Raw genomic sequence first — 14,094 nt, 5'->3', positions numbered from 1 at the left:
TTCGGGGGGGAGGGGGGGGGAAGGGGGAGGGCGGAAGAAGCATCAGAGCATTAAAACAGTAATGTGTCTGACCCTAGCTGTGGAAGAACTTCTATTTCCTCAGAAACTAAAAGGCAGAGGAAAATCAATTTATCTCACAACAATAACAGAAATGGTTTCATTTCTGTTTTTTAAGGATTCACAATGAAGAATAAAACCTTAAAATTAAAATAAATGGCAGAATTATGGAGAATTGAAAAATCTAAGAACATTTCCATTTCGCTGCTGATTCATTCTGCAACGCAAAGACTGCCACAAATCACAAATTTCAATAGATATAAAGCCCTGCACGACTTCACTGTAGCTTTCAAATTCAGAGGCTGGAAAAATCTGTTAGGTCATCTCACCCACTCTCCTTCTCAGTTCAGGATTGCCCCCAGTGGTATTTTGCACGGTTTTCCTCAGAATGGAAAACTAGTAAAAGACGTAAGGTGTCATTAAAATGAGCGAGGAATCAGGGCAAATTAACATCAAGATCTATACAGTGATAAAATAAGGATAATGAAGAAGCTTTCAGATTATGTTTTATATGCATATTTACAACCCACTGGGGGTTACTAAAGTAGATGTAAACAAATGTTAACTGCTGATTATATGCTTTATAATTTCACAGTTCCGTTTAACATTACTCTTTAGCTGTGCGTTTAATTATCATTTCAGCGCAACTATAATGGTAAACCATGGGTGAAGATTCACTCCACTAAAATCACTTGCTCCAGTAGTTGTATTCCAGTAATCAGTACAAATTCTAAAATCACACCTGAATTTCCCACTTTCCTGCTTTTGACTCTATCAAGCTCTTTCTTGGTATAGACATTAACCTAAAATCTTGACCACGATGTACAGTTCTAGTCAATTTATTCCTTGAATCTTTTTCAGCCAGCTCCTTTATATAATAGGCTCTCTTCCTTCTCACAGCCTGTGAATATGCCAAAGCAGCTCCACATCAGCATACTCCAGCCATTTGGCATTTGGAAAGTTCTCCCTCATTCCCATGTTTTCACAAAGGAAATCCAAAATTCTCTCTATTTTCTCATCTTCCTGATAGCTTTTCTCTGTCAGCTTCCTAGACAAAGTCAATACACCAAAACCATCCTGTGTCTTCTATTTGACTCTGCTGACCACTTCACTTACCCCATAATTTGGATACATATTTTACTTTGCCCTGGAAGAGAAATCAATTCCTCTATTTCTTCCTTCATCATATTACTATTGTCCACAAACACCTTCAACCCAGACAATCAAAATCTCATTACCTATCACCTTGATTTATCAATCCTACCTATACATTCCTAAACCCCACATTAGCCTCTCCAGATTCTTTGCAAACATGGTATCACTTCCGAGGTTTCCCCTTCTCCAAAACATGTGATACTGGAAAACCTCACAATTGTAAAGGCTCTGGCTATTTTCCCCTTTTGCACCTCCTGCCTATGTGAGGGCTAATGATTTCCATTATTGACGTATCTGCTGTTCTCCCAAGCAACATAGCATTCTCTCCCATCCAAGCTTCTCTAGCTACTGACATTATGTAGAAGTTTTGTAAAGGTGTACCAGAAATGCAAAAGTTGAGGAGGTATCTGAAGGCCAAGAACATGAAGGCATCCCAGCACATTGCTCTGATGCAGCCACTCAAATTGCTTGCTGAGTTCTACTTCTGTGTTTTCTACAGAAATTTAAAGAGCAACTAGATATGTGCTCATCAGAGACCTGAAATAGTTAGTCTAGCCATTCACTTTGCTAATGAGTTTGGGTCATGTGAATACACACCTGACTAGCTTTAAACACAAAACAGAATGACTGCATCCTATGATACTTACTAATAACAGGATGAATAACTTAGTTACAGCTGCACAATTTTGCAGCAAGTGTTCAGACTGACAAATGTAACTAACAAAATTAGAAGTTCCCCATTCACTGGAGAAGAGCAGCAAATCAACCAGATACAGATGTTTAGTTTTTTTAACTGCAAACTGGACTATTGGGAATTGTATCTCTTGGATGTTATTCCTCAGAAGATTATAATATATGGCTTTCTGTAAATGGAAGTGTAAGTCACATTTACAAAAATTGAAAGCCAAAGAGTCAACTTAGAAACATAAATGGCTATTGACCTCCTTCTTGCTATTCAAAATGTTCCAAATTAAAAAAGAAAAAAAAACCTAAAAAAGACAAAATTTCAGAAAGAAATAAAGGCAGAAAATGGTTCATATAAAAGGTTCCAATTAATTATGTTCAGAAACAGGAAGATTTTAATGATGATAATATGCTGAAAAAAAACCCCAAATTCATCTAATGGTTCCAATTCCCTCCTTTACAACCAGATCAAACAATACATCAGAATTACTTCTTGTGGCACAGTTTGCCCATCAGAATTCAAGATCCCACATAACTTACTTTTTATTTATGCTCTAATCTTAAGCAGCATTACTGAGTGACCTCAAAGTAAGGGCTGCATTTTGCAAACAAGTGAGGAGAGTGCAGGCTTGCCCTGTAAAACAGAGATGCAGACAGGGAACAAACAATATAGCTCCTCCCTGCGCTCCTTCATTGCACTGCATACCTAATCAGAGTTGGAAGTTTCAGATAGTCTCAGGGGCCTATCTTCAGGTGATCAGTTTAGAAACAGATTTTATCTGTTGTTTGCAATGGTCAAAATCTTCATGTAGGCTTTGCTTCCAGGGAAGTGATACTAGCATATTTGCAAACTAATTTGTCATAGCAGGCCCATTGTAAAAGACATGGCTCACAGGCATACCCACCATATATTTCTAAATGGATTAGAAAATAATTGATGTTTAAAAAGCTTCAGGCATTTTGTTTAACAAAGAGATTAAAAATAATGCCAAATAAACCTTTTTCTCATCTGTTTATTTGATATACATGCTGTTACATATTTTACAGTTACTTAAGCACAATTAACTAAACCTGAGATAATGGCAAGGCTGCCAATCACAGATCAACTGTTCACTGCTTAGAGACAGGTAACTAAAACAGCTTCAGTTGTTAGAAAATAGCTGGGAACACTCATCACTGGTTGTTTACCTAGTCTGAAAGTAAAGCACCTGATAAGACTGAACTCAAAAAACTTCCAGGCTATACGAGATGACCAAGGTTACATATGTAATTATCTGGATGTCCCAAAATTTTCTCAATTCCTAGATATTTTTGCTGCATGGATGTTTAACAAAAAGCCAAACCAAAAAACCACTACCACCCCTCATCCTCCAAAAAAATTCCTATCAAAGTAGACGGGCGCAGTTCAGGGAGGGAAGGCCAGAGGGTTTCTACTGAGAATTCATATTTAAAGTTGCATTTTATGGAAAAAAAAATAAAAAATAAAAATTTACATAACCAGGAAAACCCCAAAGCATTAAAAAGGCAAGCAAGAGCTCCAGGTACCTGAAAAGGATTCGAAAAAAGCACTCCAGGGGATGAGTCACGAAAGAGAAGAGTTAAGTGTGAACAAGAGAAACACAAGGGTAGACCCAGTTGTTCAGATGGACTGATGCAGTTGAAAAATTCTTGTTACCAACCTTGTTTTAATAAAAACTTGTTAGTATGTCACAGTATCCTACTCTCTGATGCCCCAAGTACCTATCCTATTCTGCTATCTCCCAAAAGAAACTGACAAGAGTCAGTCGGGAGGAAATTAGAAGGGAAGCACTTGAACCTCTCACAGAAAGTACACAAATAGAGAAAGTCAAAAGAAACACGGTAGTCAATATGGAAGCTGGTGAAACTGGTTAAGATGAAACAATAGAAACAGCAGCTTGCAGAAGAGATCTGTAAATTCCCATCACAGAAATGCAATCTGCGATCAAGACAGCTGGTAAAGGTCATTCAAGGACAGAGCCCAACAGGAGAAGGGAAGGACCATGAGGAAATTTAAATTCTGATTTGCTAAGCAAAGGGGAGAAAGAGAGGAAAACAAAAACACTGAACAAGGATGATCATTCGCCATTTTTTCAAAGGTCCTGTTTTTTTTTGACTGACATGCTTTTTAAAAGCCCCATCTGATAGAGACCCCTATATGTCATGTAAATTAATCCTTCAGATAACTTTATCTGAACTTTTGCAGGTATTTTAGAGATCAACTTCACATTAAAATGGGTAACACAAAACATGGTCAGATTCTTTTCCTCCAACAAAAAAAAGATGGATGCAGCAACTTGATCACATTCTTAACATTATTTACATGGGAAAGAAATTTGTTAGAAGACTGAAGTTACCAGATAACACTATAATGAGATCAGAAAGCTGGAAGCTAGCAGTAGATGTGTTTAGACTAGCAAAAAAAAAGGAAGGAAAACTGTTGTAAATTCACACTGAACCAAATTAATTTGAAAAAGAGCCAACCTAGTATGCTGGTATTCTAAATAAAGAATGAAGGACTTATATTAAAGAGCTGCTCTTGCTCAGAAAATGTTAACAGATTGTTGCAGGAATTTTCCTGTGACTTGCTATGGCCTACTTTGTGCAAGAGATCAGACTTAATGACCATAATGACTGCTCCATTATACTGTAAAATATACCAGCCTCTTGCCTCCTTCTCTCTTACATCACTGTTACATTCCATATGAGAAAGTGATGAAGCTATGCATAGTCTGTTAGCCTACATCTGTATCATAAACAAAATTGTTTCCCAGAAACAAAACCCCCCACATCCACACCTGCCTACTTTTACATTTTCAACATTGCACTTCCTATGAGGATTTAATCACATTTCTACAGTTAGCAACCATTTTATGACCCAATCTTGAAAAATAAGCTTCTCCAAAACCTCCTTTTGATTAAATCTTCTGACATATCTCCAGTTATTCTATCTCTTTCTGTAACAGAACTTGAACAAAAGAAAACATTGGTCCCCATGACTATGTTATAGGTAGTACAGTTGTAAAAAAAAAAAAAAAAAAAAAGTTTTAATAATAAGGGATAAAATCATTATTTCAATTACTTAAAAACCACTAAATATTGTAGTGGTTAGAAGGTTAACAATGGCATAAGGAAACATACTATCCATGAGACCAATATCAAGTTCCTAATTCAGACTTTAGAATTATCATTTGTAAAAATATGTATGTAAAAAATGTGAAAGGTCATGATTTTTGCCATGTACATTGTGAAAACAAAGTACTGTCTTCACTGTAGAATGGAACCAATAAACTTCATGCAGTATAGTCTACTTCATGATTGAGTGTAAGTGCTCTTGACAGAACTGTCCATACATTCTTATTCATCGTTTGAGCAAATTAAAATATTTAAAAAAAAAAAAAAAAGAAAGAAAAAATTGCTAATAATGACTTTAGCAATTTCAGCCCATTTGAAGACTTGGATAAAAAAATTTCCTTTAAAACACCCACCCACATACTTAGAACCATTATTTGCATTTTTTAAAATATCATTCTTTTTCAAGTTTATGATTAGAAAGAATTTAGCATTTTCTCAAAATGTTAGTACTTACTTATCTCCAAAGAATTTTCTCCAGAAATCTGCAGCATCAGCTTTGGTGATACGGAAGTTATCACCCTGGAATTGGCCATTTGGAAAAATAGCCTTGATTTCTGCTAGCATGTGGCTGAAGATGAGGGACAGCTTCGTTAGGTTTCTCCTGCAGATATAATAGGAAGAAAAAAATAAGTTACATCAAATCCTTAAAATTGACTAACTTAAATCAATTTTTCAGTATCTCATATATCCTGCATATTTGTGTAATAATCACTGACACAAGAAAAACACTGAGCTTTCAATTGAAAATACAAAGAAATACAATTCACTAATTTATGTTTCCACACACTTCTGAGATGTATTTATCATAAGTCTCCATGAATATAAAATCATTTGTTCAGCAACAGAACAGACTTCTCAATTGCATATTCCAATACATTACTGATCCCCATAAAGATTAAGCTTGTGCATTTCTATTTCATTTAAACATTGCAGAAGCAGGCATTTATACTAATTAGACAGCTAACACATGCAAATAACAAAACCCCTAAACAAACACCACCATACCAAAGCTCTCAAAACACCATTTCATATGTGACAAACCTATTTCATTCCAGGTTTCCAGAAATATCTACACAGCATACAACCAAGATTACTCTTTTTTTTCCTTTGTCAATCATCTTCTTTTTGCTCTTTCCAGCTTGCCCTTATTACAGCTACTTCCTATTCTCTTTCTAAATGCCTTCTCTTTAGTTAGAAACTGCTTTCAGTTTTCAGTGGCAGGTTAGAATCAAAGATCAAGCTTCTTTACTGTCAGATCACTTCCATAAGCTTTTCAGACTTGTATCAGTTAATCAAACATTATTTTGTTTTTGATACAGATATCCCATTTAGTATAGTGCAAAGAACATAGCATCCTTAAATGCAAATAATCCTTTTGTACGGGAAATCTGTAGGAGATTCTGAGGAAAGGAGAGAGAAGAAGGGTAACCAATCTATTAGAGTTTCCTTCTGGAGATTTCTTAGATGATGGTTGCTAAAAAAAAAAAAAAAAAAAAAAAATAAAAAAGGGTATTTCCCCACCTGGTATGTGAAATAAGAGACCAGCCAGGAAACTGAGCACTTTCTGACAAAGAATTTGTATTCTATGTATTTTAATGAAGTATTTTAAAGAGTTAGGAGTGTCCTGTGTCAAAGCCAATTCACCTTTCACAATCTCGGGTACTACTTAATAGTGCCTCAAAACAAGTTAATGAAAAACATAACAAAATGCTTATCAATTACATCATTTTTAACTGCTTATAGACAGCATAAGCAGTTCATAAGCCCCCAGAAACATGAAAAGATTTAGATAAATTTTGACACATGCCTACTAAACAGTTTTCAGAATGCTCAAAATCTCAAAAAAACCCCCAACAACCCAGTTGAACAGGTTTCCTGGGGTCTTCCTAAATGAAAGCACAACTTAGTACTGAAGCAGTAATTATTTCATCTGAATTTGTGAATAACTTGAGATTCCTGTGGAAGCTGTGTTGCAGATTTTGCTACCAATTAAACTATGATAAAGGTGGTTATTTTGAAAACATAATTAATTTAAAACAAACAACCAACCCCCCGATGAATACACTCCCTCCCATCAGGATTCAGAATGGTTGGAGGGCTAATTCTTTCGGAGTCCTTTAGTTCCTCCAGCATAATCAGATGTCTATAATTATGATGCCCAACTGTTCCTTATTTTCTGGATTTGTTCTTTGCTATCCCCCTTCCTATTTCCTTTGTACTTGAATTACACACACGTGTTCTTTATTACTTTACTCCTCAGAACTCAAGCCTGATGCAGACAGCAAGCAACAGCTATTTTAACGTGGCTTTCTCAGCCTGCCCTAGACCCAAGATTGAGCAAGAAGCTTTCTGTACTCAGTACAGATAGGAACATGATCTGGTGCAAGTTTGAACGAGCTCTCCCTTGCATGGTACACTGTGTATCTGGCTACATTAGCCATATACTGTGCTGCAGGGGTTCTTTTCAGGGACAAGCATACCTAGTGAGCTTGTTGGATTCATGAGGCTTGAGCCCTGTCGTGAACTAAAGGATGAAATCATGTATAGGCGCTATCTGGGGCAATTCCTTGCCTAGAGGGGAGCGAGCGCATGTATGTCTGTACGCACATGTCCATGCACACACATTGCCTGTTAGGCATAGTTGCACAGTACGTGACCAGAGCCAACAACCGGCAGGAACTAGTCTGCAAACGCAGTTATAGACATGCATCCAAGTGGCTGTATCTAAATCACAAAGCCTCTTCTTTCCCTCTTTGAACAGCACCCGTCATGATGAACTAAGTTCATCAATAGACTTTCGTTATACGAGTTGGCTAAAATAAAGAAAAAAGTCAAGTTATTTTTTGTTTGTATTTGTATAAATAAGAAAAAAATGTTTTAATATCAAATTAAGATACCTTTTTTTTTAATCTGACTGCAAAGCTGAAACTTGAAAACAACTAGGAGCTTATCTGCACTGGAACACACATCACAGCATGTATGCATAGCAGAATATACCAAATTCTTCATCATTTATATGATAGCCATGTTTCCTCCTGAATTTTGATTCTTGCTGTACCAGCTGCTTATCTCATGTTTTTCTTTGGTATCAAATCATCATGACAATCATGTAGTAACTTTTCACTTACATATTTTTTCTTTAGAATTGAAAAGCACAGGTTGCACCATTTTCGCTTAGATATGCTCATGTGATACCAGATCTCAGTAACTTATTGAGACAGATAAAAAGTTCTGTTCGAATAAAAAGCTCATTTCAGAAATGGTTTGCAAAAACCACACAAGATGCAGAGATGATATCATCAGGGTGGGCCAGTGATTCTCCCTACTTGGGCATTTCACTCTTCTGACAACATCTATCCATTTTAGCACATGTACTTTTGCTATCTTATGAAGGGCTTTCCCAAGGCATCTCAAGCAGCACATACTCCACTTCATCCACTTGATAGTCTGCGCAGCTCCATTTTCTAAGTTAGGATTACTCCTTTTTTCTCCCCTCATATGAAGATGGAGCAGTGTCAAAAATTTTCCATCTTATTTTCCATTCGTAAGTGTAAGACAAAGTATTGAAGTCCCATTTATTTGAAAAACAACAACTAAAACCATCAGCTTCAGCATTTGGGTGAATACTACTAATGGAAGACAAAGAACTGGTCAATCTGAACCACCTATTTTATGTCTTATTCCCACCACAAGACTGTAAAGAAACCAATCTTTACCAACTCAGTCTGCATCTCTGACTGTAACACAGAGTTTTATTCTCCAAGTCACAGGTGAAGACTGTTGTAGTGGTAGAGGGACAACTGTACTGTAAGTCTGGTGACACTTGAGAGCTGGACAGATACACAATAGACCCTTTGACTCACTGGATTCTAGCAGGGGAGAGATATCTTAAGGGATCATATTGGAGCTACACCTAAAAAAAATGTTATCCAAATTATAGAGAAACAATGGTTTTAATGTCTCAGCAGCCAGCCTTCAGGGTTTAAAACTATAGTATACTTTCACTGGCAACCTGGAGCAGATTAGAGGTGGGATTTCTTTCCTCAGCTGTGTTATGCCTAGTACAGAGCACAAACATTTCCTTTATTTCTATAGAAAAAATGGGTTTCATGCTGATGAGAAAACCCATATGTTTCAGAAATCAAAATCAAACAACACTGCCTCTTTATACCAAAGTGAACTGGGATGATCGTTCTCCACAATATAATAGCTCCTGTGGTAAGATTTAAGACTATTTTAACAATAAAAAGCAGTTGATACAGCATCATTTATGTAATGCATAGTATAGGTCTCTTCCATATTATTTGCAACATACTTAATAGCTATTACTTGATGGCTTTCCTATGATTCACGCTTACCTAACTTTCTTTTGCCAACTCACACTGATGCCATACAGTTTAAGCCTCTTATAGAACCTGATTTCTGAAGTACCGGTTTTTCAGTCATTTTCTACATATTTGTTGCCACACATGCCTGTGCTTGACAGATCTATTGAAGAACCAACAAGGTTTGAAGCAACCCAAGAATGCCTACAAACTGAATTTTAATTTAGCATAAATTTCTTTGAATCAGTAAATGTCTTTCGGTTAATCAGAAGATACATACATTAAAATTAATCTATCTTTGGAGTTATATCTCACAGGCAAGTTTTCTAAAATACAGCCTGAAAACAAGAATTGTGTTTCTTTTCACTAAATGACTATATTCTGAATCAATTTTCCCTTCAACTCTAGGGAGGGGGGTCAGGCTAGAGAATACTGCGAAGATTTCATAACTGAAGGACTTTTCAAATACCCAGTCACACGCAATTTGAAAACAGAGTTTATTAATGGAAATATTACAACATCCCAGCCATAACCAGAGCAGCAGCAGCTAGCAGTAGAAGGTCTGAAGCAGCCTTACCCTGCTGGATCTATTCAACAGGAAAGTAAAGCATGACCAGCATGGAATAATACAGATAAATTTTGGCTGTATCAACTTTGTAATCACGGTATGAAAGCTGATTTTAGTTTTTGAAAGGCAATATGGTCCAACAAACAGAAATGGATAGGGAATCAGGCAATGTCACTTGTCTTCTGCCACTGGCTTGATTGATGAGGTGGGAGGAACACCTGTGTCCTGCATTTACTGCCTGAGTATGCAGATGAATAGAGTAAAATACTCAGAGAGCTCCAAACTTGGACAGCTCCAAACAAATTCGCTTGGCAGAATCAGCACATACATAAGTATACAAAGCAAAGCATACATCTGTGCCCTGATCCTTCATAATTATTAGATTTCACAGATGATAACCAAGACAAAGTCACTTTAGCAATATGTACTTGTAACCCATGCACCAATTTGAAAATCATAAACCTGCTTACATTCCACATGTATATAATTTCTACTTTCACGCTTGCATATTACTATCTCCCATGAAAAACAATTATTATCTTACAACTATGTGTATTTCTATAAAAAAAACAAACAATCCATAGTGTAGAAAAGTCAGACTATGTATCTTTGCAGTTAGGACATTCCAAAAATTAGGTTACTGCTAGGTTTCCTTCTTCACCTGCATCTAGTAAGCATTTTAATCTTTCTGCATCCACATAGATATACTTTGTTAAACAACAACCTGCTGCAATGCACACTTTAACTTTCCAAACTCATAATATATTACTTAATCCCCTGGCACAAACGTCTTTAGAGCTAGAATAAAATCCGTTTGGTAACTAAGAATATTTTCGCAGATAGATCTGAACAAAAGTATACTAGACTATTACTAAATAGCAGACAATTCCTCTATGATTCTTATTTAGAATAACTGTACAAAGACAGCTCTGTTAGCTGGCAAAACTGCAGACATAACTGCTTATGAACCGAGATAAAAGAAAGCTTGAAACGCCATCATAAGGTGAATTGTTTATTTTAACTTTTAAAAATCCATCCCCCCAAATATTAAAGCTTCAAAATCCAAAGCAGATGTACAAAGCTCATTTCACATAATTAGTTATATTCAAAACAGATTTCTGATCCATAGGCTCGAGTTGCAGTAAAACACAGAGATCCTACAAAATACATGTTACTAATTTGAAGGGACAGAATAAAGTCTTGTGATTTAGGTACAAAAGAGGGAAGTGGAGACTCATGGTCCAAGCTCTTCCATCACTCTGCTCTCCAAGAGTTCAGCATTTAAATTTCGTGCCCACGTGTACAACTACTGACAAGTGACACAGATGGGAATACACTAGCTCCAGGAAAAAATCACACACACACAAAAAAGTTCTTAAGAAACATGTGAATTTCTGAAGATCTCCAAAATGCACAGGAACATGACTAATAATGACACATGCTGCTAACAGTTCACTCTTGATAATCCAGTATAACCCTGAATCATTTATCCCCCTTCCTCTTCTAGAACTTCCCCTTTCACAGACAGTAAACATAGGAAAAATAATAATAATATAAAAATAAAAAAGGACAACAAAAAAAAACCCCAAAAAACCCAATGTTGCTGTTTTAGAAAGCTACAGGTGTAGAACACAGCCACATAGTCTTAACAATGGAGCTCTCCTTAATACTTCAGAGGAAGTAAAGGAAACCAAAGGTTCCTGTCAACATGCCTGCAGGGAAAAAAACCTGTCTACCATCATATCTGGCCATCAGCTCAACTCTGGATCTGTGCAATAATTATTTTTAAAAGCTATATAAGGACAGTGTATTATCGAGGGACCAAAGTATACGGCCTATTCTTTGGATGAAATATTCCTGGGACTAAGAATAAGCGTGGGCTTTATTTCCTACTTGTGCCGCTGACTCATGGAAGGAACACAGACAAGTAACTTAATTTTGCTGTGCTTTAGTATTCCTTATCTGTAAGCCCAGAAAAAAAAAAAAAAAAAATGACTGCCTTAAATACGGAGAGGTTCAGCCAATAATTAAATTCATTATATGCTAAACATGAAAATCAAGTGTAAAATTGTAAGAAACCAACCATTTCTAATACTAATTTTTCTTGAATCCTGGAGGAACTGAGCTTATATCATGAGCAAGAAAGCAGTACCCTTCCTTGACTGTGCCTCCATCAGGTTTTTTATGGCAGATAGGAGCAAGTCTACTGCTTCTATCTGTGCAAGTCTACTGCAGCTGTGCTATTCACAATGGATACCAAAAGGAAAAAATGGCAGACTTCAGGTAAGATTTGGGCAAGGATGTTTGGAAAGACAAAGAAAGTTGATCATAATGTCACCCCAAATATTTCTCCATCTTTTCCTTGGCTTAAAAATCCTTTTACACTGATACACCATCTTGCACGATCAGTCTGGTTCCTTCTGTTCTCATATTTTAAAGAGTGTCAAAATGGAAGAAGGCACTGCTTAAAAAATTCAAAATTTTATTCCATCTTTCAAAACTGCTTCTATAGTAGGTATCTGCTGCCCCATTTATGCAAAAATAAAGAATGAAAATAATACACAACAGTTTAGACAAGAAAAAGGAATATAAATACAAAGGAAGATGGCCAGGGTTTGTCCAAACCTAACACACTCTACAAACCAGTAAATCTGTCTACTCACTACTCTCTCTGATCTTCCATTTATGAAATGGCATGCCATTGTGCCTACCAACATCTCTTAAGTTCTATCCAAGGATTATATTTGGGTTTTGCTAAACAAATACTCCACACAGCAGCAATTATGACTAGCTCTTGTCATCTGGGCTTTACAGCCCACATTGAGAACTTCACTACTTCCAATTCTGTCCCAAGGATAATTATCCAGCACAAATGAATGCCTCGAGGTACTCCTAAAGCAATTTAACATCTTTTCTCACTAGTACTCAGATATACGAATTAACAAATAGATCCATGAAATGAAAAGACATACAGTGTAAGCTGAAGATCTAACACTTATCCCCACAGTTATAATCTCCAATTATGTAAAAGAACAGAGGTAACAAAAAAAACCCCAACCAACCTCTAGAGAATGCCACTCACAGAAATTTGAATAAAACTGATTTTAATATTTACTATGACACTCTAAGTAGCAACATAAACTACAAACTAACAGATTTATTGATTTTAGTACCAAAACTTTTGATTGAGTTACTTACATCCTTACGAAACACATTATTTAACATACTTAATCCTAGAGAGATTTTAAAAAAATAAAGAAAAAAAAAAAAAAAAGGAGCTGGACACTGATTTGTTTAGTTTTATTTGCTACTTTTTAGCAGTCAATTGGTTTTGCGCTATGGTTCTACTCATGTTATTTAAGCACTGTTCTGCTTCCTCCATCTACCTGTAGATGTCTTTGTCTACCAAGATCCAATGTTATTAACTGAACACTGACTTAAGTGTAAAGCCAAATATCTGCATCTATAAATGAAACTGAAGTTACCACAGAAATCCCCAGGAACAAGGGTAAACCCCATTTTTGAAAAGTTGAATTAGGTAACTGAATACATGAAGAAAGGCAATTAGGAAGAGGCAATTAGCATGCTTTCACCATCTTCCAAACCTTTCTTCAAGTAGAAGGAATATCCAGAAGAACCCTGAGCCAAAATAGGCAGTCTGTTAAAGACAGAGGTGTGGGAAATGTAATTTTTTAGTACCTGATTAGGACAGTATACATCTTGAATTTCATTGCAAAGGGAGGTCACTACTACAATTCACACTATCCATGTACTAGAAGTATAACTGATAGTATCAACAGGTGTTAACATTTGCCCATATAATCATCACCTTCATAATCCTTGTGAAGTTTACATGGTTTGGAGATTATCCATGCCATGGTTAAAGCATATCTGTGCCAGCCCAAGCAAAGCTGTATGCAAAAAGGGACACTGTGGAGTAGTGTATGTGGAGCAACTCAAGTGACTTTGGAAGGGATACAAGGCTGAGTTTGGAAAAAATCCTGCCACAGCCAACGGCAGCAGCCCAAAGGCCAAGGATGGCACGAGGAGGTATTGATGTGACTAACTGCTTTATCTGCTTGACAGAAACCTAGCATGAACAAAGGAAAGTCGTTTCATTCTGTGTTGTGCGTCATCTAGTTTGCTGTCACA

General features: G+C 36.4%; 1 protein-coding gene across 4 annotated transcripts in view; it reads right to left on the bottom strand.

Moving 5' to 3' along the window:
• CBLB (Cbl proto-oncogene B) overlaps nt 1-14,094 on the bottom strand; it is a 128,292-nt gene that overhangs the window by 57,064 nt on the left and 57,134 nt on the right. For all 4 annotated transcript variants that reach the window (XM_030471809.1, XM_030471810.1, XM_030471812.1 and 1 more), the window contains exon 4: nt 5,504-5,650. In XM_030471809.1, coding sequence (XP_030327669.1) covers nt 5,504-5,650 — 147 coding nt within the window. The remainder of the gene's footprint in view (nt 1-5,503; nt 5,651-14,094) is intronic.

This window comes from Strigops habroptila, chromosome 2, assembly GCF_004027225.2.
Source record: "Strigops habroptila isolate Jane chromosome 2, bStrHab1.2.pri, whole genome shotgun sequence".
NCBI lineage: Eukaryota > Metazoa > Chordata > Aves > Psittaciformes > Psittacidae > Strigops > Strigops habroptila.
This window is presented reverse-complemented; position numbering and strand designations above follow the sequence as displayed.